General features: G+C 23.9%; 4 protein-coding genes across 9 annotated transcripts in view; 2 read left to right on the plus strand and 2 right to left on the minus strand.

Annotated features, from left to right (window-relative positions):
• The first annotated feature begins 700 nt into the window (after positions 1 to 700).
• LOC127287698 (uncharacterized) lies at positions 701 to 2,059 on the plus strand. Its single transcript, XM_051314762.1, has 2 exons — positions 701 to 1,619; positions 1,887 to 2,059. Exons 1-2 carry the CDS (start codon positions 1,072 to 1,074, stop codon positions 2,056 to 2,058), a joined length of 720 nt encoding a protein of 239 aa, XP_051170719.1. The 5' UTR covers positions 701 to 1,071; the 3' UTR covers position 2,059.
• Positions 2,060 to 6,475: 4,416 nt separating this feature from the next.
• LOC127287691 (medium-chain acyl-CoA ligase ACSF2, mitochondrial) lies at positions 6,476 to 12,861 on the minus strand. Its single transcript, XM_051314754.1, has 8 exons — positions 12,673 to 12,861; positions 10,574 to 11,132; positions 8,950 to 9,133; positions 8,674 to 8,883; positions 8,057 to 8,191; positions 7,302 to 7,415; positions 6,996 to 7,232; positions 6,476 to 6,919 (listed from the first exon to the last, which is right to left on the minus strand). Exons 1-8 carry the CDS (start codon positions 12,767 to 12,769, stop codon positions 6,632 to 6,634), a joined length of 1,824 nt encoding a protein of 607 aa, XP_051170711.1. The 5' UTR covers positions 12,770 to 12,861; the 3' UTR covers positions 6,476 to 6,631.
• Positions 12,862 to 14,373: 1,512 nt separating this feature from the next.
• Positions 14,374 to 24,834, minus strand: LOC127287633 (acyl-CoA Delta-9 desaturase-like). The gene is made up of 6 exons (XM_051314670.1): positions 24,654 to 24,834; positions 16,292 to 16,515; positions 15,958 to 16,088; positions 15,361 to 15,566; positions 14,849 to 15,034; positions 14,374 to 14,702 (listed from the first exon to the last, which is right to left on the minus strand). The coding sequence occupies exons 2-6, from the start codon at positions 16,470 to 16,472 to the stop codon at positions 14,429 to 14,431; spliced, it is 978 nt and encodes a 325-aa protein (XP_051170627.1). The 5' UTR covers positions 16,473 to 16,515; positions 24,654 to 24,834; the 3' UTR covers positions 14,374 to 14,428.
• The window catches only part of LOC127287631 (serine/threonine-protein phosphatase 6 regulatory ankyrin repeat subunit B), a 32,197-nt gene continuing 26,625 nt past the window's right edge, over positions 19,692 to 25,263 (plus strand). For 2 of the 6 annotated variants that reach the window (XM_051314666.1, XM_051314662.1), the window contains exons 1-2: positions 19,693 to 20,480; positions 22,356 to 22,457. In XM_051314666.1, coding sequence (XP_051170623.1) covers positions 20,160 to 20,480; positions 22,356 to 22,457 — 423 coding nt within the window. In that variant the 5' untranslated portion in view covers positions 19,693 to 20,159. Of the gene's footprint in view, positions 20,481 to 22,355; positions 22,458 to 25,263 lie in introns of all 6 variants that reach the window. The other 4 variants (XM_051314661.1, XM_051314667.1, XM_051314664.1 and 1 more) reach the window with 4 other exon arrangements.

Genomic DNA, 25,263 nt, shown 5'->3' on the forward strand with positions numbered 1-25,263 from the left:
GACACTAACATTCAAAAATGTTCAAATAAAAACTGCAGCCTTTTGCATTCAGTAGAGTTGCAATACAATGCTCACATCATAATTGAGGCCGATGTCAGAGAAGCTATTGATTTAACGAAATCACTTACTTGTAGAGTTGACGATATTTCAGTTTACCTAACATTGGAAGGCAACAGTTACAGGTATGATAATTATAAATTTTGTTCTTTTATGATTATAGTTTGTTATACTTTGGTATATGTTACTAGATTTTTTTGTATATTCAAAAAGTTATTATTCAATCAACTAAAATGAAAATTGTTATTAATTTTTACAATATCTTGTTCAGATAATATTATTTACAATGCGCAAATTTTACTATATATAAAAAATTTTTACAGGTTAACTGGCATTATAATTTACCAACCAAACCATTACGTAGCTTTGTGTAGGAGACTTGATGGTAGGTGGGAAAAACATAATGACTCGGAAACAGAGATCCAACCCTTTACGAAAAAGGATTACCAAGAGCAATACACTCCATCAGCTTTCGTGTATATTAGAGAAGAAAGAATAACAGAAGATTATGAAAAATCAACTCCACTGGAAAATATTCTTTCAACACAAGTACATATAAATGAATCAGAAAAAGATACTTCAATTGCTGCAGATCAAAGTACTGTTAATTTTGATCATCCGTACTCAATTTTAAAAGAGAATGAAAATTGGCGAAACAAATTTGAAAAGGAAAATAGTTTAATAAATAAAACTATTTGCATTTCTTCACCAGATGATGATAAACAAACAGTCAAAAAACGCAAAAGAAACAATGAAATAAAACAGAGAAAACCATCTAAATACTTTAAAGAATGTCCAGATATACATATTCGACAAGCTGACATAGCTTTAAATAATAAACAAAAAACATCGATTAAAAACATTGATAAAAAATTTTTACAAAATGGAAGCAAATTTCCCAAGCCACTGGAAATCAAAAACCAAAAATACATCATCACTAATACTTCTACCTTTGATACGATTGTTCAAATATTAACAATAGGTTCAGCAGAGTCGCCAATATACTTTCAACATATGGAAATCTCTGAAAATTTGACTTGTAAATTCATTTTGTCATTTCTTAACTCTGAAAAAGTGAATGACATTATATACATTAAAAGATGCTCCATTTTAAAAGAATTTATTGACCCGGATAGTCTGAAAACCGAACGTATTAGAATAGGTGTAAAATCGCAAAATGTGTTACATTCGGTGAGTTGTCATTCAAATATTTTAAATATGTGGAATTTTCTCATGACAAATGAACCAAGTGTTTTCAGAATTTCGAAATGTTTATGTAATTACCAAAAAGTCGAAAACATTCCTCATTTACGCATTAATAAAAAAAATATATTAAAACACGGTTACAAAACATTACAAAAAAATATAATATATGAAGGAATTTCTACTAGCAAATGTGAAAATGAAAAATGTGATCTTCTTTCTTTGTCAGTACAAATAAAATACAATAAGCACATTATCATTGACACTGAGATCAATAAAGCTGAAGATGAAGAGAAATTGCTTACTTGTAAAGTTCATGATTTTCCAGTCTACTTAACTTTACTCGAAGAAACCTACAGGTATGCTATAGTCATAAAATTATTCTATTATAATTCACTAAAATAATAATCCAAAAAATCATTGAAGCATATAAAAATTCATAAGTTTACATAATTTTACTAAAAAATTGTACAATTTTATTTTAAATTACTACATGTCATATATTAACAATTAATACCTAGTAATAATTTCTCTTTTTCATAAAATTAATCAAATAATTTATACAGAATAATATTTTTAAATATAATAGGATTGAATTAATGTAATTAAAATACTTTTATTTACAGACTAACTGGAATAATACATCGCAATTTAGAAAATCAACATATAGCTTTATGTCGAAGATTAAACGGAAATTGGGCGAGATATAACAACTTCGAAAAAAAAATTCATCCATTTACTGCAAAGGATTATAATACAGGATATACAACATCAGCAGCAGTATACATTAGAGTATAGAAAAGTTTGATCATATTTTATTTGAAAAGAAAGTGAAAACATTATCTTTGTCTTATATATTTTATGTAATACTTAGGTACATATTGATGAACAAAAAGAAAAAAGTTCAAATATGTACTGGGAAATTTTATAAAAGAATTATTTTTATAACATAAATATTAGGTATATAAAAAAATATATACATTGTTGAAACTGAATAATAATTTATAAATATTATCTGTATTTTTTCAAAACATTTGTATTGCGATACTTGCAATTAAATTGTATGAACTAATGAAATGTCTCTTCATTCAATTATAATCGGAAAACAAATTTTAATTTGTATCAAATCATGATCTATTACTAAAACTTTAAATTATTTTTTCAAACAATTATTAATAATTAATAAATAATTCATAAAATAATTCAATTGTTAAAATGAAATAGCTTATTTTTATTTCAATTTAGACTTGTTATTAATTAAAGATTTTTTAAATTAATCGCTATAAATAAATAAATGTTAGTTGAAGATATTTGAATTGTCCGCCACTTATTTTGTGCGCATGCGCAGAGTAGGGTTGCAGTGGTCGAACAGATGTATTTTATAACTTTAAAGGTATGCTCTCACCTTTTGCTTGCATGCACGCATGCAGAAGTTGTCATGGCAACGTATAAGAGTAATAGAGATAATAAATGCAAATTTGAATATTTCCTCTCACTTACTCCTCCACGTTGCCATGACAACTTCTGCATGCGTGCATGCAAGCAAAAGGTGAGAGCGTACCTTAATATCTAATTTAATTTGGACTATCAAACATTTAAAATATACTATCAATTGCTATCAATCGTCTAACAAACGAATGTAAAAGGAAAATCAATAATTTATTGAAAATAGGGTGCTTTGTGAAAATGACACACAATTCTTGTGTGTGAAATATTTTTACTAATTATTTCCATCAAACCTTGAATTTTAACTATCAAAGACTATCAAACTATTCTAGTGAATTATACATCACTATCAAGCGTTAAAAATCAACTATCAATCATTATCAAACGATTCTAGTCCATTGTATATCACATTCAAACGATAATAATTTACTATTAATCACTAACAAACGATTTAAGTAAATTGTAAATCACTATCAAACTATAATAATCAATTATAAATCATTATCAATCAATAATAATCAACTATCAATCACTATCAAAAGATTTTAGACAATTGTAAATCACTATCAAACGATTATAATCAACTATCAATCACTATTAAACCATTTTAAATAACTATAAATCATTATCAAACGATATTAATCAACTTTCAATCAGCATCAAATGATATTGATAAACTATCATACACTATCAAACGATTTATGCCAACTGTAAATCACTATATCAAACGATATTAGCCAATAATAATTAACTATCAAACGATTTCAGCCAATTATTAGTCACTATCAAATGATTTTAGTCAATTATAAATCACTGTCAAACGATAATAATTAACTATCAATCACTATCAAACGATTTCAGCCAATTATTATTCACTATCAAACGATTTAAGTCAATTATAAATCACTATCAAACTATAATAATCAACTATCAATCACTATCAAACGATATTAGCCAATAATAATTAACTATCAAACGATTTCAGCCAATTATTATTCACTATCGAATGATTTTAGTCAATTATGAATCACTATCAAACGATAATAATTAACTATCAATCACTATCAAACGATATTAGCCAATAATAATTAACTATCAAACGATTTCTGCCAATTATTATTCACTATCAAATGATTTCAGCCAATTATTACTCACTATCAAATGATTATAAATTATAAATCACTATCAAAGATAATAATTAACTATCAATCACTATCAAACTATAATAATCAACTATCAATCACTATCAAACGATATTAGCCAATAATAATTAACTATCAAACCATTTCAGCCAATTATTATTCACTATCAAATGATTTTAGTCAATTATGAATCACTATCAAACGACAATAATTAACTATAAATCACTATCAAACGATATTAGCCAATAATAATTAACTATCAAACGATTTCAGTCAATTATTATTCACTATCAAACGATTTTAGTCAATTATAAATCACTATCAAACGACAATAATTAACTATAAATCACTATATCAAACGATATTAGCCTATAATAATTAACAATCAAACGATTTCAGCCAATTATTATTCACTATCAAATGATTATAAATTATAAATCACTATCAAAGATAATAATTGACTATCAATCACTATCAAACTATAATAATCAACTATCAATCACTATCAAACGATATTAGCCAATAATAATTAACTATCAAACGATTTCAGCCAATTATTATTCACTATCAAACTATATTAGTCAATTATAAATCACTATCAAACGACAATAATTAACTATAAATCACTATCAAACGATATTAGCCAATAATAATTAACTATCAAACGATTTCAGCCAATTATTATTCACTATCAAATGATTATAAATTATAAATCACTATCAAAGATAATAATTAACTATCAATCTCTATCAAACTATAATAATCAACTATCAATCACTATCAAACGATATTAGCCAATAATAATTAACTATCAAACGATTTCAGCCAATTATTATTCACTATCAAACTATATTAGTCAATTATAAATCACTATCAAACGACAATAATTAACTATAAATCACTATATCAAACGATATTAGCCCATAATAATTAACAATCAAACGATTTCAGCCAATTATTATTCACTATCAAACGATTTTAGTCAATTATAAATCACTATCAAACGACAATAATTAACTATAAATCACTATATCAAACGATATTAGCCCATAATAATTAACAATCAAACGATTTCAGCCAATTATTATTCACTATCAAACGATTTTAGTCAATTATAAATCACTATCAAACTATAATAATCAACTATCAATCACTATCAAACGATATTATCCAATAATAATTAACTATCAAACGATTTCAGCCAATTATTATTCACTATCAAATGATTTTAGTCAATTATAAATCACTATCAAACGAAAATAATCAACTATCAATCACTATCAAATGATTTTAGTCAATTTTAAATCTCTATCAAACGAAAATAATGAACTATCAATCACTATCAAATGATATTAGTCTACCATTAATCAATATTAAACTGCGTACAAACGTTTGGAATTAAAATTTGACAATTTTGAAAGGAGAGTATTTAATTGTATGATATATGAATAAAAATTTGAAGTATTACATTTTGTTTCTAAAATCGAAGAGGAAAATTTGTTCCTGTTTTTTGAAAATGCCGCGAAAGTATGTTTTGCGCATGTGCAAATGGAGGGATGCGACATGGATAGATGTTTTTGATAATGTTTATATTTATTATTATATCAACTATCAAACGTTCAGAATTGACTATCAATCTCTATCAAACAACCAACAAACGTTTACAAATGAAAAATTAGTATTTTTTTGAATTTGGGGTGCAGTGTGAAAATAGCACACCAAAATTTGATTTTTGTTTATTTTTTCTAATTATTACTATCAAACGTTAAATATCAACTATCAAACACTATCAAACGACCAACAAACGTTTAAAATAAAAAAAAATTGATTTTGAATGAGTTGTGGTGCTAACTTCACGGGCATCAATAATTCGGTTACAGCTATTAATTTATGAAATTTTTATATTTTTTGAAAGCTCATAACCAAGCTTTTCAATTGTGCCATAGATCGTTATTTCGTGGAGTTCTTCATTTATGCATTCCAAATCTCTCTATTCTACTATATTTTTATATATACTATATTTTTTTTAATGATAACAAACTTAAATAACCGTTTATTTTAATGAAAATTATGTTAGTCTTAATATTAAAAATCGTACATTTGAAAACATTTTGCAAAATTCATTATTTTGGGTTGATATTTGACTGTGCAGTTTAAACAAACTTGTTTATGGGTTATGAAGAGATTTTTTGTATTCCGTGCGACTTTTACAAATACAGAAGGTTATAAACTTCATATTTGCATGAATTTCATTTATTTTTCGAATTATCTGAAGCTTCCAAATAATAAAATTGCTGTCCTGAAAAATTGTAAAAAGACGTTTACGTTGTTTCCAAATATTATGTTGTCAGAGTTATGCGGTTTCTAAATGGTTTTGAGAGTTACGTCTTTTCTACTTTGTCTCTGGAACTTACGTCTTTTCTAAATATGCTCTGAATCTTATTGCTTTTTTTGAATGGGACAAGCGAAATGTTGATATAATAATAAATAAATAAATAAAATCTGTTTTATAATTTCAAAATTTTTGTTTTATTCAAAATCTGTAAACTTGTAAAAAAAAACTATATGTTAAGAATTAACTAATGAATTGCCTTAAAATAAAGTTTTAATTATAAAAAATAATTAATTTTATTAACATTTTTTTTTTTTATATATACATTTTGAAAATATTTTATACATTATTTTCTTACCCCAGACTTAATTCCAATCGTCTTTTTTGAGCAAATTGAAAAAAATTAAGTAAATTTTTCATATTAAAAAAAAAAATCTAAAAAAAAATTATATTATTTAGATTTACTTGAATATTTATCTTCATATTCTTCTTTGAGTAAATATTTCTGTATCTTTCCACTTGTTGTACAAGGAAATGTATCTCTAAATTCCAAATATTTGGGAATTTTGAAATGTGCAATTTTTCCCTTACACCAATCACGCAATTCATTGGCAGTTAATTTTGATCCTTCTTTCAATCTAATACAAGCACAAACTTCTTCACCATAAACATCATCATTTATACCAATTACATGATTTTCCAAAATATCTGGATGTGTTCCCAAAAAGTCTTCAATTTCCTAAAAAAAAATGGAAAAAATTTACCAATAATTAAATTTTTTTAAAAATATTTTCTTATCAAATTTATTTTCTTACTTTAGGGAAAATATTTTCTCCTCCTCTGATAATCATATCCTTTAGCCTTCCAACAATTTGACCATAACCATCAGCTCTCAATAAAAATTGATCGCCTGTTTTTAACCAACCATCATCAGTCAATACTTTTTTTGTACTTTCCTCATCTTGCCAATATTCAATCATATTGTTATAACCACGAACCCATAATTCACCAGGTGTCTCGAAAGGAACTGTTGAACCATTTTCATTCACTATCTATAATTAAAATTCATAATAATAATAATAATTTGTAAAATTAAAAAAAAAATTTCGAAATTCTACTACCTTAACTTCTACATGATCAGAAAGGTATCCAACACAAGTTTCAGTGAGATCTTCTTTTTCATTTGGTAACGATTGAAAAACAATTGCTGTTGTTTCTGTTAATCCGTATATAGACTGAGGAAAAAAAAATTTATTTTATATTAAATACAATTATTCGAACAGATTTTTTTGGGAATGAATAATAATGGTAATAAATGAAGGTAAATGTTTTGAGGTCATCTAGGGTAGAGCTTTTATGCTACCATGCGTATGCATATGAGTTCTAAACTTCCAACAAGATATGTGCATAGATAGAAGCGAATAGGTCGAGTCGTCGACCCCTCGTGAGGTAAAACCTAACATTGCCAATAAAATTTAGATTTTTAGATTAAAAGAAGCCAATATTGTATAAGTCTAATCTTATATGACAAAGTTCTATTTTTATTATCAAAAAGACCTCAATTCAAAAAGTGGTTAAAAATTATTTTCATCGGCAATTTTTTAAAATATTTTTTTAATGGTTACCATAAAAATAAGCAAAGTCGTATTTGATTTTTAAAATTTTCAATTTTTTTAAAAAATAAAAATTCTAAAACAAATATTTTTTTCAAATTTCAATAATTCGGAATAATTTTAGACTCTAAATTAATGATAGAAAAAAAAATTGGCATAAAAACAACGTAAATTTTGAAAGGCTAAAAAATTTCACTGCTCCTTTCTCTTAAAGTGGCTAAAAATGGTAAATCTATCCTAATATTAAATTAATAATGAATTACATTCATTCCATTGAAATTGAAGGTATCCTTTATTCTTCGATGAAGTTCTTGCGAACAAGGTGAACCTCCAACTGCTCCAATTTTAATATGATCCAAATAAGTACCAACTCTCTTAATTACATCAATGAGATGCACCTGCAGATAATATGAAATTATTAAAAATGAAATGTAATTAATTATTTTAATTATTTTATCGTAATCAGATTTACGATTGATTGATTTGTTTACTATTTCATTCCAATCATTCAATATGTTTCTTTAATCATATCCAATACTGTTATTGACCGATAATTGTACATTGTATTTGTTGTCATAATTTGCTGTCAATTTTGTTTCAACTCATTCAAATCAGATATTTCTTCAATTACAATCGACGTATATTTTTTTATTTAAGGTCCATGTGACTATTGTAATTTTACATATAAAATATTCTCCTCAGATTTTCTCCCAAAATATAATTGATAAATTATTATAAAATTTTGTGGCGAATTTTTTGAGTTCTCCATAAAATTTTATTAATATTAATTTGGCGAGAAAAAATCTGCGGAAAATATTTACATATGTACTTAATTAATTTATAATATTCTGTATTGAATTTTTTTTGTTTTAAATCTTACCCACATTGTTGGGGTGCCATAAATACCAGTACATTTTTCATTAACAATTGCATCGACAGAACTGACTGGATTAAATGTTGGTGCGGGAAGAATTAAAGTTGTTCCCGAGTGCCAGGCTGAGGTCTGTGCTATCATTCCGAATGCATGAAAAAATGGCACATTTACACAAATTTTATGATGATTATTGTACAATTGAAAACGTTTTGCTGCCTGAAAATAAAAATTTTTATATATTTAATTTCTTTTTTCATTTTTTTGGTATTTCTCCTTACTTACCTGATGTGAATTGTTTACTAGAGATTTATGAGTTAAAAATGTTGCTTTTGGTTTTCCAGTTGTTCCTGATGTGAATTGTATATTGCTACCATCGTATGGTGAAACAGATTTTTGTTCTTTACAAATTGCTTCAATTTCCTTTCCGGTTGCCAAATTAATTACATCAGTCAAAAGTCGTGTGCCTCTAAATTGAAAATTATTAGAATTGCAAATTTAAAAAAAATGAATCCTTAAAATTTACAAATCTAAAAACAAATCGTATAAAGCGAGATTCGAAATCCACTGGAAAAATTAGTACACATTAACAAAAATGAGATTATTTTTTAAACGCGACCTAAATTCAAAGTAATTTCCGTCTTGCGAGAATAATCAGCAAATATATTTATATGCTTTTAAGATTACAGTAATATCCCCCCATGAAAAAGATAATAGAAGAAAAATGAATCAAAGAATACGATAAAAAAAAAGCTAATATAAAAATTGAATTTTTTTTTCCCCTTTTGTTCCTTATACAAGGCTGTATCAAATAGAAAGAATATTAAAATTATTACAGGAAATTAATCTAAATGCCATTGTATCTTATAAGACAAGCTTTTTAAGTAAACTTTGACGAAAAAAAAAAATTATTCTCTTTTTAAAAATTGCAAGTCACATTCAACGATCGATTCGTTTACGCAAATCATTTTTTTTTTTTTATTCAGGCTCTAATTTAAGAATATTTTTTCCAAGGCGCATGAGGAAATTTTTAATTCCCTAATAAATTTTTATTTTTAAAATAAATAATTTATATAACAAAATTTTAAGAGCTCCGTTCAAAAAAAAATTATTTTTTTCTTTTTTCCTTTAAAAAAAGTCGATTTAGAAAAAAAATTTATCATGATACAATTTTGAATAAAAAATATTTGTAAAATTAAAAAAAAATTGTATAGAAAATATTTCCAATTAAAATAAATTATTGACGATATAAAGAAGAATTTTGCTCTTAAATTGAGAAAATAATTAGAAAGTGCGTGACTCAAAAATCATAAAAAAAAAAAAAATTCGATTCCAAAACATCAGAGCGTTCATTTAACCCAATTCTTTGAGAATATAATAAAGTTTTCCGTCAGTTATTTTACGCGATGTTGCACGCGATATTCATGAATCAAGCCCACGAGTTAGTGTGGGTAGTTTGACGTTAAAAGTCAACAAGAGAGAATTATTATGCGATTTAACGTCCCTTCGGTTAAAGTCTATTCAAGAATATGTCACGTTTGACAAACCCTTTATCTTGATTATCATTAAAATATATTCCCTAAATCCATGTAACAATAAACAATCAAGATCAATTAATTTAATAAACTTTCTTCGAATCATGAAATATTAAAATGAATTTGAATAAACTACTTTCCACAAAATTCTTCCAAGAAAAAAATATTTTAATAGAATTTTTAAACAATTTTACAAATTTTTTTTGTAAAATAAAAATTTCTATTTTCAAGCAGCAAAATAAATAAATAATGATAATAATAATAATAATAGCAAATAAATAATAAATAATAAATAATAATGAAAAATTAAATACTGGCAAAAATCAATTTTCCCCTCAAAGAGAAATATATTTTTTTAATTCAATAAAACTTACCTAACATGATTATCTGAGTAAATAATAATATGCTCCAAAAATGGACATTTTTCTTTACATTCAAGTATTATAGAGGCAAAATTTTTTTTTCTAAATACATCAGGTGCAATAATTGCCTTCACTTGTACTTTTTCTAAACAAAATTGTATTTCAGCTTCTTGATATGCGGGATTAATTCCAACCATAATCAAACCCAATCTCATTGACGCAATAAATCCAATAAACCATTCAATATCATTTGGTGCCCATAAACCAATGCGATCACCTTTTTTTAAACCAATTTTTTTTAAACCAGCTGCCAATATATTTGCACGTCTATAAACTTCGGCATATGTTAATTGTAATTTTTGATGAATTGAAAATATACATTCACGATTTGGCCATTTTTCAACGGCCGATTCAAATAATTCGCCAATTGTCATTTCCATTAATTGCAAAGAACCTGGATTATATAGATGCGAGAGATTTTCATCTTTATTTTCAAGTTTTTTTATTGCATCAATGCAATAATCACGATTTTGACAATAGAAAAATGTTTTATTTAAAATTGATGAGCATCCTTAAATAAAAAAAATTAATTTATTAAAATTTATTTAAATTAAAATTTTTTTAATTAAAAATTTTTAATTAAAATTTTTTTTAATTAAAATTTTTTTTAATTAAAATTTTTTTTAATACAGATTGTTCAAAATAAATTTTTTCACACTTTTAATAATAAATAACGGATCAGCATTATTTTTTACACAAATTTTGTAACAATTGTTATATTCTAATCTGTACATGGAAAAAAATCTTCACCTGAAACAGCGATCACAATAATAATAATAATAATATTAGAAATAATAATAATAATAATACATAAAACTAAAAAAAAATTAATTTATTCTTAAAATTAAAAATATAATAATTATTATAAAAAAATTTTGTGCCAAAATAATAGTGGTCCTGAAAAATATAAAAATGCAAAAAAGTAAATGCACTAAATTTTGTTTAGACTGATTCTTCATTAGAATCAAAAAATGAAGTTGAATTCCATTATAAGGTAAAAATAAGGTAACAATAAGGTATAAATAAGGAGACATAAAAAAATAAAAACTCTTGATAGCTTATCAATTGGATATTGTAAATAATTGCACTCTATTATAAGGAAGTATTTAAATTGTTATTATAGTTTTTTACGTAACTAACAATTTTAATTGATAGGAAAAACTATTTTTTTTTTTAGAAGAAAACAATTTATGGTAAATTTTTTTTAATAATTAATGAAAAAAAAACATATTTTTCACACAAAAAAATATTTTTGTTCTACAAATTTTTTCTATATTAAAATTTCACGATTAATCAATGATTAAAAAAGAAAAAAAAATTTTCCACACAAAAAAATAATATTTTTGTCAAATAAACAAAAATTTTTCTATTAAAAATTGACGATTAATCAACAAAAGAGAAAAAAAAATTTTTCACACAAAACAATAACTTTTTTGGCCTAGAAATTTTTTCTATTAAAATTGTTAATCGTGAAAAATTGCAAAAATTTTTTCACTAAAAAAATTGTAATAATTTGAAATTTCTAAAATCGTTGATCATAAACGTTGTGAACTCTGCAAACGTATTATTTCCGTAAATAATTTATACAAATTAAAAATGCATTGAATAAATCAAACTGTTTTTAATATGTTATTAAAAAAATAACAAAAAATAGATTTAAAATTTTTATGTAATATCTACTGTATATATTAAGCAAATGGGGCATTCTTTCTCAAATGTCCCAAAAAAGTTATTTGATATGAAACTTTGGTAAAAAAAAAAAAAAAAAAACTTAATATTTTGTATAAAATTAACAAAATCTGAAAATATTCATTTCAAAAAAAAAAAAAGAAACGAAAGACCCTTTTTAAAATAGAAAAATATTTTAAAGACAACAATTTACCAAAATTTCAAATATTTAATTTCAACAATGTCTGATAATTAATTTGGAATTAATTTTTATTTACGAAAAATATACCAAAAATTATCATTATTCATTTTCTATTTTGGAATTGAAAAAATTTTATTTAAAAAAAAAAATTTATTTATTCATAAAAAAAAATCATCTTTACCTCTTTCGCGTTTATTATTCAATTGAAATATATCTAATTTATCATTGCGTGCAATAGTAATACATCTGGATAACACACGAAAATTTTTGGTGAGCATTTTATTTTTTTTTTTTCTTTTTTTTTTCTCGAATATATAACGTACACACACAATACTGACAAAGTCGGGAGTAAAACTAAAGTCAAAGAGCGCTGCGATAGGAAATATATGAATTGATAATTGTATTATTTATCTTGTATGTCATATATATACATACGTCGTTAAACATTTTAATGATGTAAATTAACTGATTCAAGCAAATTTGCTCCATCACTATTTTATTATTTTTTAAAATTATTATTTTTATTATTTTTAATTTTTTTGAATTTTTATTATTTTTTATTATTATTTTTATTATTTTTATTTTTTTAATTTTTATTATTTTTTATTTTTATTATTTATTATTATTATTATTTTTTATTTTTATTATTATTATTAAAAAAGAAATGGATTATAAACTATTATATGTAGTTCAAAAAAAAATTTGTTTTTCAATGTAGAGAATGGCGCGATTAAAAAATCTTTGCAAAAATACAGTTTGGAAAAAAATATTATGTATTAAAAAAAATGAAACTATTTATACAGTGAAATATTAAATGTATGCGAATGCATTAAATTAATTTAAAATTGAACGACATATATATATATACAAACGGCGTAAAATATATATCACTTGGTAAAAGGGACAAGGACACTTTATAAGGTTTAGGAACGCGACACTTCACTATATACTAAATCACAATGAATTAGGTGATTAAATATACTGTTTGTAAAGTTCTTCAACCTATATCGAGGATTCATTCAAAGAAACTGCATTGCGGTTAGAATGTAAGTGTAAAATTCTAAAATGATAATAAATGCAACTCTTAAGGAAATTGAAGGAGAACAAGGATTACAAGTCCTCATATATTGATGATTCATTGAATGTCTTTTATATATATATATACTGCTTATACAAAATAGAATCAGATTTCACTGCTTAATGTATATAAATAATATTCATATATTATGCATTGGAAGAATATTATGCAATACACGATACAAGTCAGTTCAGTGTATGTGTACTTAAGAGAAAAATAGTAGGGGAGACTGCCTTTACAATGTCAACTTCCTATTCAAATGATAATTTGAAATAATTAACACAAAAATTTTGTTAATTAATCCAATAATTAATCATTTTTTTTCCAAGCTAATATTAATTTATAATAAAATAATTAAATTTTTATTCAGTTTTTTAATAATTTTCGGTGGAAAATTTTTTTTAAAAACTTTGTAATAAGTAAACAATGGAGAAAATAAAATTAAAAAAAAAAACTAATTAATTATTAATTAATAATAATTTAAATAAATAAATTCAATAAATAAATTTAAATTAAAATTTAAAAAATACAATAACAAAAGAAAAAATAAGAATTGTTTTATTTTTTTATAAATAGAAACCTTTTTGTTTTATTAAATCCAACATTTTTATTTCCTTTTTTTTTCCAAAAATGACAAACTGTAAATTCTCACCTAAAAAAGTTATTTGTAAAATAACTTCTTTTTTTTTTACAAATTTCTTATTATTATACTTAACGTACTTTAATTATCAAATTATTTGTTCTGTAATCTTGATAAAAAAAAAATCAAGATTTTCAATAAATAATAATTAACTTAAACAGGAATAATTATTGCAATTTTATTGATGAATTATCAATAAAAAAAAAAAAATTTTTTTTTCTATTTAGGTTCAGGAACTTCTTCCCATAATTTTGCATGACTTCCATCGCCTCTTTTTTCACATGTCGCTTTAATAAGATCATTACTTGCAGTCTTTAAATCGTAGGCCCAACCTATTTTTTCAAATTGTTTAATTAAAAATGATGTTAAATTAAAATCATATTTATCAATTCCACCAGCACGAAAATCCCATGGAAATGTATGATGAAAATTATGCCATCCTTCACCTGTTGTTAATAATACAACAAGTTTATTTTCACTTGGCATTATATACCTATTATGAAAAATAAAATTGCAATTAATTTATATATTAAATATTAAAAATAATTTCTTTTATAAAATCATTTTTTAATTTTTTTTTTATTAATTTTTTACTAAAATTTACCAAAATATTAGTTTCTATTTGTAATAATAGATTACCTATTAAAGGGCTTTGATCCAAACATATGTGCTGCACTGTTAATCAGTAATATTGAATTTAATGCCAATACATAACGCATAAATGCTTGTGACATAACAGCCCAATATAAACTCTCGTTCCATAAAAATATTGGTACCAGTGATGGTAAAATGACTGACATTAGGGTCAACATACTATAATAGTATCTGTGGAAAAAGAACAAATTTTTATTTTTAATTAAAATTAATTTTTTAATAAGTATTAATTTTTTTAATTAAAATTAATTTTTTAATAAGTATTAATTTTTTTAATTAAAATTAATTTTTTAATAAGTATTAATTTTTTTAATTAAAATTAATTTTTTAATAAGTATTAATTTTTTAAATTTATTATTAACTATTTTAATTAATATTAATTTTTTTTAAATATTATTAATTTTTTTTTTGTTAATTTCAATTTTTTTGACATTAAATAATTAAATTTTCGATAAAAAAAATTAAATACCACATTGGGTTTTATATTATTTACTCACTTATCTCCAAAACGTGCTACCGGATCTGCCTTCACATCACTCATATCAATTTCTTTCAATCGTTTCAAAAATTCTGGATTCTTTTTTTGTATCCACCAACCAATGTGCGAGTAAAAAAATCCACGAGATGCATTATGAGGATCGGCATCCATATCAGTGTATTTATGATGAACTCTGTGTATTTTCACCCAATCGTATATTCTAAGCTTAAATAAAATCAGAAAAATTGATTATTTTTCGTTATTTATTTTTTTTTTTTCAACAAAATTTTAAAAAAAGTTCTTTTTTCTAAAATCCAGTTTTACTTTATCTAAAAATAGTATATATCATTGATTCTTTTACTTGTCAATATTTGATCAACTAATTTTAATTCCAAAAAAATTAATTAATATTAATTCAAACTAATAAAAATTTTTTCCAAAAAAAAAATATTTAATCAAATACGTCTAAATGGGTTTTCTTGAATCAATACTATTTTTTTCCAATGTATAGTTTTTGTGTTTTTAACTATAGAAAAATGTTTTTGTTATTCAATTACAAAAAAATTTTTGTTAAAAAAAAAATTATTTGGTACAAAAAAAAAAAAAAAAAACTTACGATGCCCACTGTATAATGACCACCGGCTAAAATAATTTGCAGTGGTAATTTTGCTTTGAAAGAACGATGAGACCAATAACGATGTGCACCACCGCATAATCCAAAAACAGCATAAAGATACACAATAACAACTGTAAATAAAACCATAAGATGTAAAAAAATTGCAATTTTCATATTTAATATGGAAAAAAAAAAAATTTATCTAGATCAGTGATATATTTCTCTAGTATAAGAAAAACTTTCCCTATTTTAGTGAAACATATCGTTGTTCCAGGTAAAAAAAAATTTTTTCCAAATTTAATTTAAATTTAATTTTTTTTTTTTAATTACATACTCCACAAAAATGTTAATTTATGTGTCGAATAAGGAAATGTCAAAAATCCATAAAATGCAACGATATGCCATAACGACATGAATAAAAAATATCTCCATATCAAATTCTTTCTCCATCCATTTAATTTTTCCCAAATTGTTTCTTCATCTCGTTGAGACACTGTTTCATCTTTAGCAGTCATTATTTCTTCTTTAATTTAACGTTTTCACTTTTTTTTGTTCTTACTGAAAATAAATTATTAACAAACAATGAAAATTATTAAGTAGCAATTCCTAAAATTGCTATTTTACAATTTAATGACATAATTTAAAAAATATTCAAAAAAAAAAAAAAAAAGAAAAAAAATTATTTTCAAATTATAAACCCTATCTATCATCAGATGGTCTCGTTAATACTATTTAACTGCATAAGGTTCGCTCTCGGAGAAGTTAATTTCAAGTGTATATATCAGGGCCGGTTTCAATACAGGAACATTGGGGTCATGACCCCTAGGGCTTTTGTTAATTTTTAATTAAACTATTAAAAAAAAAAAAATTCAATAAATTTTCCTTCTTTTCTTTTAAGGCTAATTGTAATGAAAAAAAAAAATTTTGTATAAAATTTCAAAATTTAGCATCAAAATCCAAAGGGATACACCTTTATCCAGCACTGAAGTGAATAAACTATTAATTGTTTAATGTGATCTAGAATTACGGGTGAATAGAGCTTGATGTGGTTGCGGACGAATTTTTAAATATTCTGTTACGCTACATTCAATATTCTTTCTCGACAATAATTTAGGGTCTAAAATTATTCTAAATTATTGAAATTTGAAAAAAAATTTCAATTTTTTTTTCTTATATTTTTATTTTATATTTTAATATTAAAATATTTTTATCATTTAAAAATTTTTTTTTTTTTTTTTAAATTGCAAAATTTTTAAAAGCCCACACGATTTATTGTTCAAAACTATAAAAAGAGGATATAAAAAAATTGTCGATGAAAAATAATAGAAATTGAATTATAAAAGTATAACAGTGAAAAAAAATTTATTAGCTTCAAATACTCGTTTACTTGACTAGTATCAAATAAATATTTATTTTTATGAAATAATTATTATTTGAATCACTTAAATTGTATTTATTTCAAATACAGAAATTATTTGTTTAAATGCATAATTCAAATAAAAATTATTTGGTTCAAGTAAATATTTATTTGATTCAAGTAATTAAGTATTTGAATCAAATAAATTTTTTTTATTGTATTTACAGTGTAAAAAAAAACCAATGAAAGTTATTTAGAGGTGTCAATTTTTTTTCAACATATTTTTGGAACCTAAAACCATAGTCTAGGATAAAAAATTTAAAAAAATATTTTTTTAACCATTTTACAATTTTTAAATATTTATTTTTTTGAAAAAAATTGATATTTCTTAAAATCCCTATACGATCGATTGTTCAGAATCATGAAAAAAGTGTAAAAAAAAAAAATTGGCAGTGAAAAATAATTAAAATTGTTAGAGAAGTTCAAATTTTAAGTTTTTAAGAATTTCGAGTTCTATTTAAAAAATTATTACACTCAAAGAAATGTTTTATTTGAGCCGCAAATATAATATATTTGAGTTAAATAAATGTATATTTGTCTCACAGCCTACTAGCCCATTTATTTGGAGTAAAAAAATTTTTTATTTAAATCAAATAAATATTTATTTGAATCAAATAAATATTTATTTTGAATCAAATAAATATTTATTTGGCTTTGAGACAAATATATCATATATCATGTGACGCTCCACGAGAAAAGGGACCTTACGTCAAAAAAATTTTAGGTTATGTTTTAGTAATAGTTTTTCCTTTGATAAAAAGTTTCTTTTTAATTAATGGTAAAATAAAATTGAATTATTTGATAATGGACACAACATAAATGTTTTTTTTATTAAGAGTTGAGTATATTAAGTCCAAAAATTACAAACATAACCTAAAATATTTTTTTCCCTTAGGTCTCTAAGCGTCCATATAGTATATTTTTATATAATACTAGAGGGGCTACGCCCCCCTGTGCGCTTCGTGCGCCAACCCCCCTGTTTTAATCATTTTTTTTTAATTTTCCATTGATCTTATTTTTCCAAATGAACCACCTATTTCAAAGAATTATTATTACAAATTCATTGAAATCTGAATAAATATTATTAAAATTAAAATTATTAAATTTTAATTAATAAATTAATTAAATTAATAATAAATTATAATCGACATTAAGAAATTATTTTGAAAAATAATTTCAATGAAATTGCCTAAAAACCATCAATAAATTATTAAAAAGTCTTGAAACGAACATAACCTTTAAATTCAAGTCATTTTTGGCGGGAACTCCACCTCCACTTGCGGCTATATTGAAAGTCTTGAAATTTACATAACCTCAAAATTTAGGTCATTTTTGGCGGAGGAGGGGAAATGAGAGGAGGGATGAGGGACTTGCGGCTATGTTCAGAGCCTTAAAACGAACATAACCTCAAAATTTAGGTCATTTCTGCCGGGGGAGGGAGGGGACTTGCAGCTATATTCAGTCTTGAAACGAACATAACCTTAAAATTTAGGCCATTTTGGAGGAGGAGGGGAAATGAGAGGAGGGAGGGGGGGACTTGCGGCTATATTCAGAGCCTTGAAACGAACATAACCTCAAAATTTAGGAGGCGGGACACCCCCCCTCCTAGGTCAAGAATTCTTGAAACAGCGTCGGCGATATCTTTTTGTAATATAGGAAGATATTAATATTATAATAAAAATTTATTTCTATTTTTAACCAACATGAAAAAAATCCCAGACACGGGGAATCGAACCCGGACTCAACGCACACAAATCGGAAACGCTAAGCTTACAGCTACAAAGCAAATTTTATTTTTCTCCCATTGAAAGTTGTTTCTGTGATTGAAAAATGGATTTTCTGATAATTTCACAAGTAGAACCTTGAACAAAACATTCTTTTGACATGAAAAATAAAGTTATTATTACAATATACTGATAAGATTTATGTAAAGAAAAAAAGAAATAAAAAAAAAAGTAAATTTAATATATATTGCATCAAAGAATGGAGACAAAGGAAAATTGGAGTATATAGATGGAGAGAGACAATCACAGTAGGCCAGTTTTCTTTTTTACAATGAGGGTGATAACCGTAGGGTACTGAATACCACGATGGCGTGTCTACCATCCAAAAACCGGAAGTCGCGTGTCGACGGTAAAGTAACCCTCCTCCCCATCTCAGAAGCGTTTCTTTGGCCGTCTTAGTTACCCCCCCCCCCCTTATTCAAACCTTACGACCTACCACCTTAGAAATTTGCATACATATATATATATATACATGTATAACTACATTTGTGAATATGTTAAAATTGTGTTGGTAACGTTTTATACCTGAACAAACCACGGCAGTGTACCTGTGATTGGTCGATCCTGCTTTGAAAGCCACCCTCTTTTGCAGCAAAGAGAAACGAGTCCTCAGAATCGTGAGGAAATTCGTGAGGAAAACATCTAATATCAAATAATTGTCTCACGCGAAAAAAAAAATTCCTTTTTTTTACCTTTTAATTAAAAAGTTTTTTTCATTCTTTTTTTTTTTTTTTATTTCTAAGAGTAACTATTGTTCAAGTGCCGGAAAATTACTTTAAATTCTTTGTTACCGGAAATTTTGTGCAAGTGGTATATGTGGTGTAATAATTTTTTTTCTTTTTGTCAAAAAGAAATTATTTTAAATTTATTTTATTAATATTTATTATTTTAATAGAAAGAAAGAAATTTATTGAAGACTTATTGAAGAAATTTTTTTTTTTTTTTCGCTGATCGATAAAAATTGATCGAGCGATGATTTTGGAAATAATCGGTGACGTAAGATGAGTAGCAATAAAAAATCCTCGGTAAAGGATGATAAAAAGAGCTCTTCGAGTAAAGAAGAGAGTCCAGTGGGTGCTAAGGAAGATGGTGGTTCGGGATCAACGGGAAGTAATGGAGCGGCAAGTGGAGAACCATCGCAACCAGGAAGTAAACCTGGTTCAGCGGGTGCAACAACAAGGGAAGCATCGCAAAGACTTTTGGGTCTTGCATCCAGAGGAGAATGGTCACCCGTGGACCAGTTGCTCAAATCTTTGGAGAAGGCGGCACAAAATGCAGGCGAGGATGGAAATCCTCAACCATTGTCCGGTGTCTTGGACACGGTACAAAATTTTTATTTATATAACAAAATCCAAAAAAAATAATAATTTAAATCCATATTTAAAATTTTATAAATTTAGAAAAACAATTAAAATTTAAAAAAAAAATTAATTTTAATTATAAAAAAAATTTAATTACCGTTTAAATATGATTAAAATAATATTGTTAATTGTATTTTTTGAAAAAAAAAAATCAATTTTTAAGAAAAAAATTTACAACCTACAAAATTTATTTATTTATAGGGAAAAAATTTATTTGATTCAAATACTCGACTATTATCAAATAAATATATTTATACTTGAACCAAATAATTTTTATTTGGATTCAATAAATTCTATTTAAACCAATAATTTTTGTATTTGTATATTTTTGTCTCAAATAATAATTATTTGCTACAATTAAATATTTATTTGATAATGGTCAAGTAATCTGAGTATTTGAATCAAATAAATTTTTTTTCAGTGTATACAGAGTGATTTTTATGTTTCGGACCCCCTAAATGTTTTTTTTATTCCATTATTTTTGTTTAAAAATCAAAAGGGAATTAAAAAAAAAATTTTAGGTGGTCCAAAACGTAAAAATCATCCTGTATATAATTATTTACCTATTTAGGTTGTTTTTAAAAAATTCTGTATGCAATATTAATAGAAAAAATTTTTATCCTACGCAAATTGTGTAAAAAAAAATAAATTTTGTAGGTTTTTGAATTTTTTTCTTAAAAATTGATATTTTATCTTTCAGAAAGTACAATTATTTTAATTATTTAAATGATAATTAATTTTTTTTTGGGGGGAGGGTTAACATTTCCGTGGATAAACGTCCTTACATAATCAATAAATTATATTTTCTTGCAGTAAATTGTCAAAATTTACTGTAACTATAGTAAAAATGATAATTTTTAATCTATTATTTTTGCCAAACCACCAAAAAAAAAACATTATTTAAAAAAATTACTAAACAATTTTTTTAAAAATAATTATTAAAAGATTTATTTGAATTGTAAAAAAAAAATATTAAAAATATAGAAAATTGAGATAATTGAAAAAGATTATTTTCTATTTTACAACAGTTTTTTTTTCGATAATAAATATTAAACTTTCAAAGAGGCAGTAAAACAAAATGAAATATCTTATCCATTTCGTGTCTTTCACTCTTTGATTGACATTCCCTTTATTTTAAAATGTTAAAAGAAACAATTCTTATCTCTTTCAAATGCAAAAATTTTATTGTTACTGTTATTCATTATTTTCGCACTGAAAAATAATTTATTTCATCCAAATAATTTTTATTTGATACAAATAAATATTCATTTGTACCAAATAATTTTTTATTTAATAATAAAATATTTTATTATTATTATTATTATTATTTGAATTTGATTATTAATAGAATAAAATATTTTCCAGTGTATACAATTTGAAGATTAACTCAATTTTCATGATATTCAAATACAATTAATTTTTTGTTTCCAAAATTTAATAATTACAAAAAATTACTTCGCAGCACAAAAAAAATGTTCACCTCGCAAAGAGTGAAAAATTTACATTACTATTAATTATTATTTCAAATAAAAATTGAGACATGTACAAAAAAAAATGGTAGAATCTAATTTCCTCAGAAAATGAGTTCGATCGACAATAACTTTTTTTTGCTCCATAAAAAATATGCTTTCATTTTAATGCAAATATGATTTTTATTTGATTTTTCTTTATTTAAAAAAAAATAAACTTTATTTTGAGAGACAATATTATTTATTAATAAAGAAAGAACAAATTTTTATTTGAATTAATAAGTTTGAAAATAAAATTAAAAATTTTGATGAATTATTGAATAATTTTTATTAATTACTATAGAAAATTTGTTTTTTTTTTTTACAGACTACTGGAATGACACCGTTAATGTATGCTGTAAAAGATAATCGTACAGCATTTTTGGATAGAATGATTGATCTTGGTGCGGATATTGGAGCAAGAAATAACGTATGTTCAAATATTATTAATTTTTTAATGAATCAAAAAATATGTGCAAAAAAAAAAAAACCTGTTGCTTTTATACTTTTCTTATATTATATAAGTTTCACAAGCTTGCAAGATATGTTGAAAGTTTTTTTTTATAAAACCTTGAACAAAACTTTTTCACAACTATAAATACTTTATAAAAAGGAAAATTAAACAATTTTCTAGAATTAATTTTACCACAAAATTGATATATATTTCTTGCATTTAATTTTTCAAAATAAAATTTTGAATTCATAAATATTAAATAAAGGGAAATTTTTCTTGAATCAAAAATCAATAATAATTATTTTACTTAAATTAAAATAATTAAAATTTTTAATAATTGTAAAATTGTATTTTCCAAAAAACAAAGAGGATATGATATTTTTTTAATAATCGAAGGATTATATTTGATATTTTTCCAGTACTAAGAAAAGATTAGAAAAAAATTACTAATTGTTAATAAGCAAAAAATGAGAAGTTAAAAAAAAAATTTTTTTAATTGAAAAAAATGGAAAAAAAAATGAAAGTTCAGTGAAATTAAATTTCAAGAGACATAAGAGAAATCAAAAAAAAAAAATTGTGAGAGAGAAAAAATTTTACTTCACAATGGATTAACACTTTGCGGGTAACGTGTACCTTTTACAAAGAGTTAATGATCTACCCTCGGATCTACCTGTAATCCATGCTGCAAAGTCGTGTCAGGGTAGTAAAGATTGCGTGAAGGAGGGCCAAGGCCAAGGGGGTTCTAGTAAAAAGAGAGTAAATAAGTAAGCAGCAAGTAGGCCGTTCAGTCAGTGGTACAGAAAAGTGGCTCGATTTTTATTTAAGATAAACATGCCCGGAAAACTTGAACACAGTCCTCGTCAATGTAATTAACTCTTACCGACCTATGAATTTTACTTTCGATTATTTTTTTTTTCTCACACACAGAGAAAAACAGAGCAAAAAAAAAAAAAAAAGAAGTATTTCTCTTGTTTACTCAATTTATCACGCAAACTATTGTTGCTTTTCTCCTCAAAAATATTTTCGTACAAAAAAAATATGGAAATTATATAAATCAAATTTTCTTACGAATTCTTAAATAAATGTTAAAATATATAAAAAAAAATTGTTTTTTTTATTTTTAGAATTTTTTTTAAAAATAATTTAAAAAAAAAAATAATAAAATTTTTTAATTAATTTTTTAATAAATATTTATTTTAAATAATTATTATTTTCGTAAACTACAATTTAATTTTCATTACTATTACAGTGAAAAAAATTTATCAAATAATTTGGTTACTTGACTATTGTCAAATAAATATTTATTTTAAAATAATTATTATTTTATTATTTTCATACTATGGTAAAAAAAGGGCTTATTTTTAATAATTATTAATTAATTATAATTTAAAATAATAATACACCCAGAGAAATGATTTATTTGAACCAAATAAAATATATTTGAGTTAAATAAACGTATATTTGTCTCAGAGCCTACTAACTTATTTATTTGGCATAATTAAAAATTTTATTTGTCATAAATAAATTTTTCTTTGATTCAAATAAATTTTTTATTTAAACGAAATAAAATATATTTGAAACAAATAAATAAGTTAGTAGGCTCTGAGACAAATATACAATTTCTCTAATTCAAAAAAATAATTAAATTATTTAAGTTAGTTAAATGGTATTTGTTTCAAATACAAAAATTCAAATACAGTTTATTTAATTAAAAAATAAAATCTATTTGCTCCAAATAAATATTTATTAACAATCAAGTGACACGATTAATTGAATCAAATAAAATTTTTCCCCAGTGAAATAATAATAAAATTTTTCATTTTATAAATTCAAAATACAACTCTCCCATATATACGTATCATCAACAAAAATATTTTCTTCAAAAGGTATGACACGTGACAAGGACAAGTAGCATTCAAATAATCAATAACATTTTTTTTTATCTCCAATTTTTCCCATGGAAAAAAATATTCTATATTTTAAATTCATTAAAATTTACATATAATATTCAAAAATTTCAACACATTTTGTTTTAGAACATATTCAAAATTGCCCTATGGAAAATTTTATCAATTACACACAATTTTTCAAAATACGAAATTTTATATTGTATTTAAAATATTATCATATAATATTATTAATATTAAATGAAATAAAAATTTTTCTACTTACCAAAAAAGAAAATGTGAACTTTTTCAAAATTTTATTAATAAATTTTTTTAATGTTTTCCATGAAAATTTTTGTATTCCTCGGCAGGTAAAGAAAAAAAAAAAAAAAACTTTGTTACGAATACGATGTTCTAGATTAAAATAACGTTATGGCAAGGACATAAACTAGTAATATGAAGCTGAACATATATGGCAGCACCTGTCTAGAAAAAGCAGGGGTACCCGGGTTGATCCGCCTACCCTGTTTCGTCCCTCGCACCCTTTGTATAATATTCTCAAATTGAGGGGTGGATTCACTGTCAGGGGAAAAGAGAACTTCTTTTTGTATACACACAATAATACCAAAAAAAAAAAAAAAAAAAAAAAAAAAAAAATCGAAACGAAAACAAAATTTTATTTCATTTTTACATTATATATTTTCTAAAATCAATTGCATAATCAAATTTCATACCAAATAAGATTATTTGCATAATCAAATTTCATTCTAAATACGAATCAAATTGCATAATCAAATTTGATTCCAAATAAGATCAATTTTATAAAGAAAAAAAAAAACTGAACAATTTTTTTAGTCTCAATTTTTACGAATATTCAAAAAAAAAAATTATTTGAT

The sequence above is a fragment of the Leptopilina boulardi genome, unplaced genomic scaffold, assembly GCF_019393585.1.
Source record: "Leptopilina boulardi isolate dan_hultmark-lab unplaced genomic scaffold, ZJU_Lbou_2.1 LbouV2_372, whole genome shotgun sequence".
Classification (NCBI taxonomy): Eukaryota; Metazoa; Arthropoda; class Insecta; order Hymenoptera; family Figitidae; genus Leptopilina; species Leptopilina boulardi.

Excerpts from the sequence above, each read along its gene's own strand:
- LOC127287698 (XM_051314762.1), top strand. The coding sequence starts at position 1,072 with ATGGAAATCTCTGAAAATTTGACTTGTAAATTCATTTTGTCATTTCTT. Across the intron at positions 1,620-1,886 it reads TTACTCGAAGAAACCTACAG|ACTAACTGGAATAATACATC; the intron begins GTATGCTATAGT and ends TTTTATTTACAG.
- LOC127287691 (XM_051314754.1), bottom strand. The coding sequence starts at position 12,769 with ATGCTCACCAAAAATTTTCGTGTGTTATCCAGATGTATTACTATTGCA. Across the intron at positions 8,192-8,673 it reads ATGGCACCCCAACAATGTGG|GTGCATCTCATTGATGTAAT; the intron begins GTAAGATTTAAA and ends TATTATCTGCAG. Across the intron at positions 6,920-6,995 it reads GAGAAAATATTTTCCCTAAA|GAAATTGAAGACTTTTTGGG; the intron begins GTAAGAAAATAA and ends ATTTTTTTTTAG.
- LOC127287633 (XM_051314670.1), bottom strand. The coding sequence starts at position 16,472 with ATGACTGCTAAAGATGAAACAGTGTCTCAACGAGATGAAGAAACAATT. Across the intron at positions 15,035-15,360 it reads GTAGCACGTTTTGGAGATAA|ATACTATTATAGTATGTTGA; the intron begins GTGAGTAAATAA and ends CTTTTTCCACAG. Across the intron at positions 14,703-14,848 it reads GGATCAAAGCCCTTTAATAG|GTATATAATGCCAAGTGAAA; the intron begins GTAATCTATTAT and ends TTTTCATAATAG.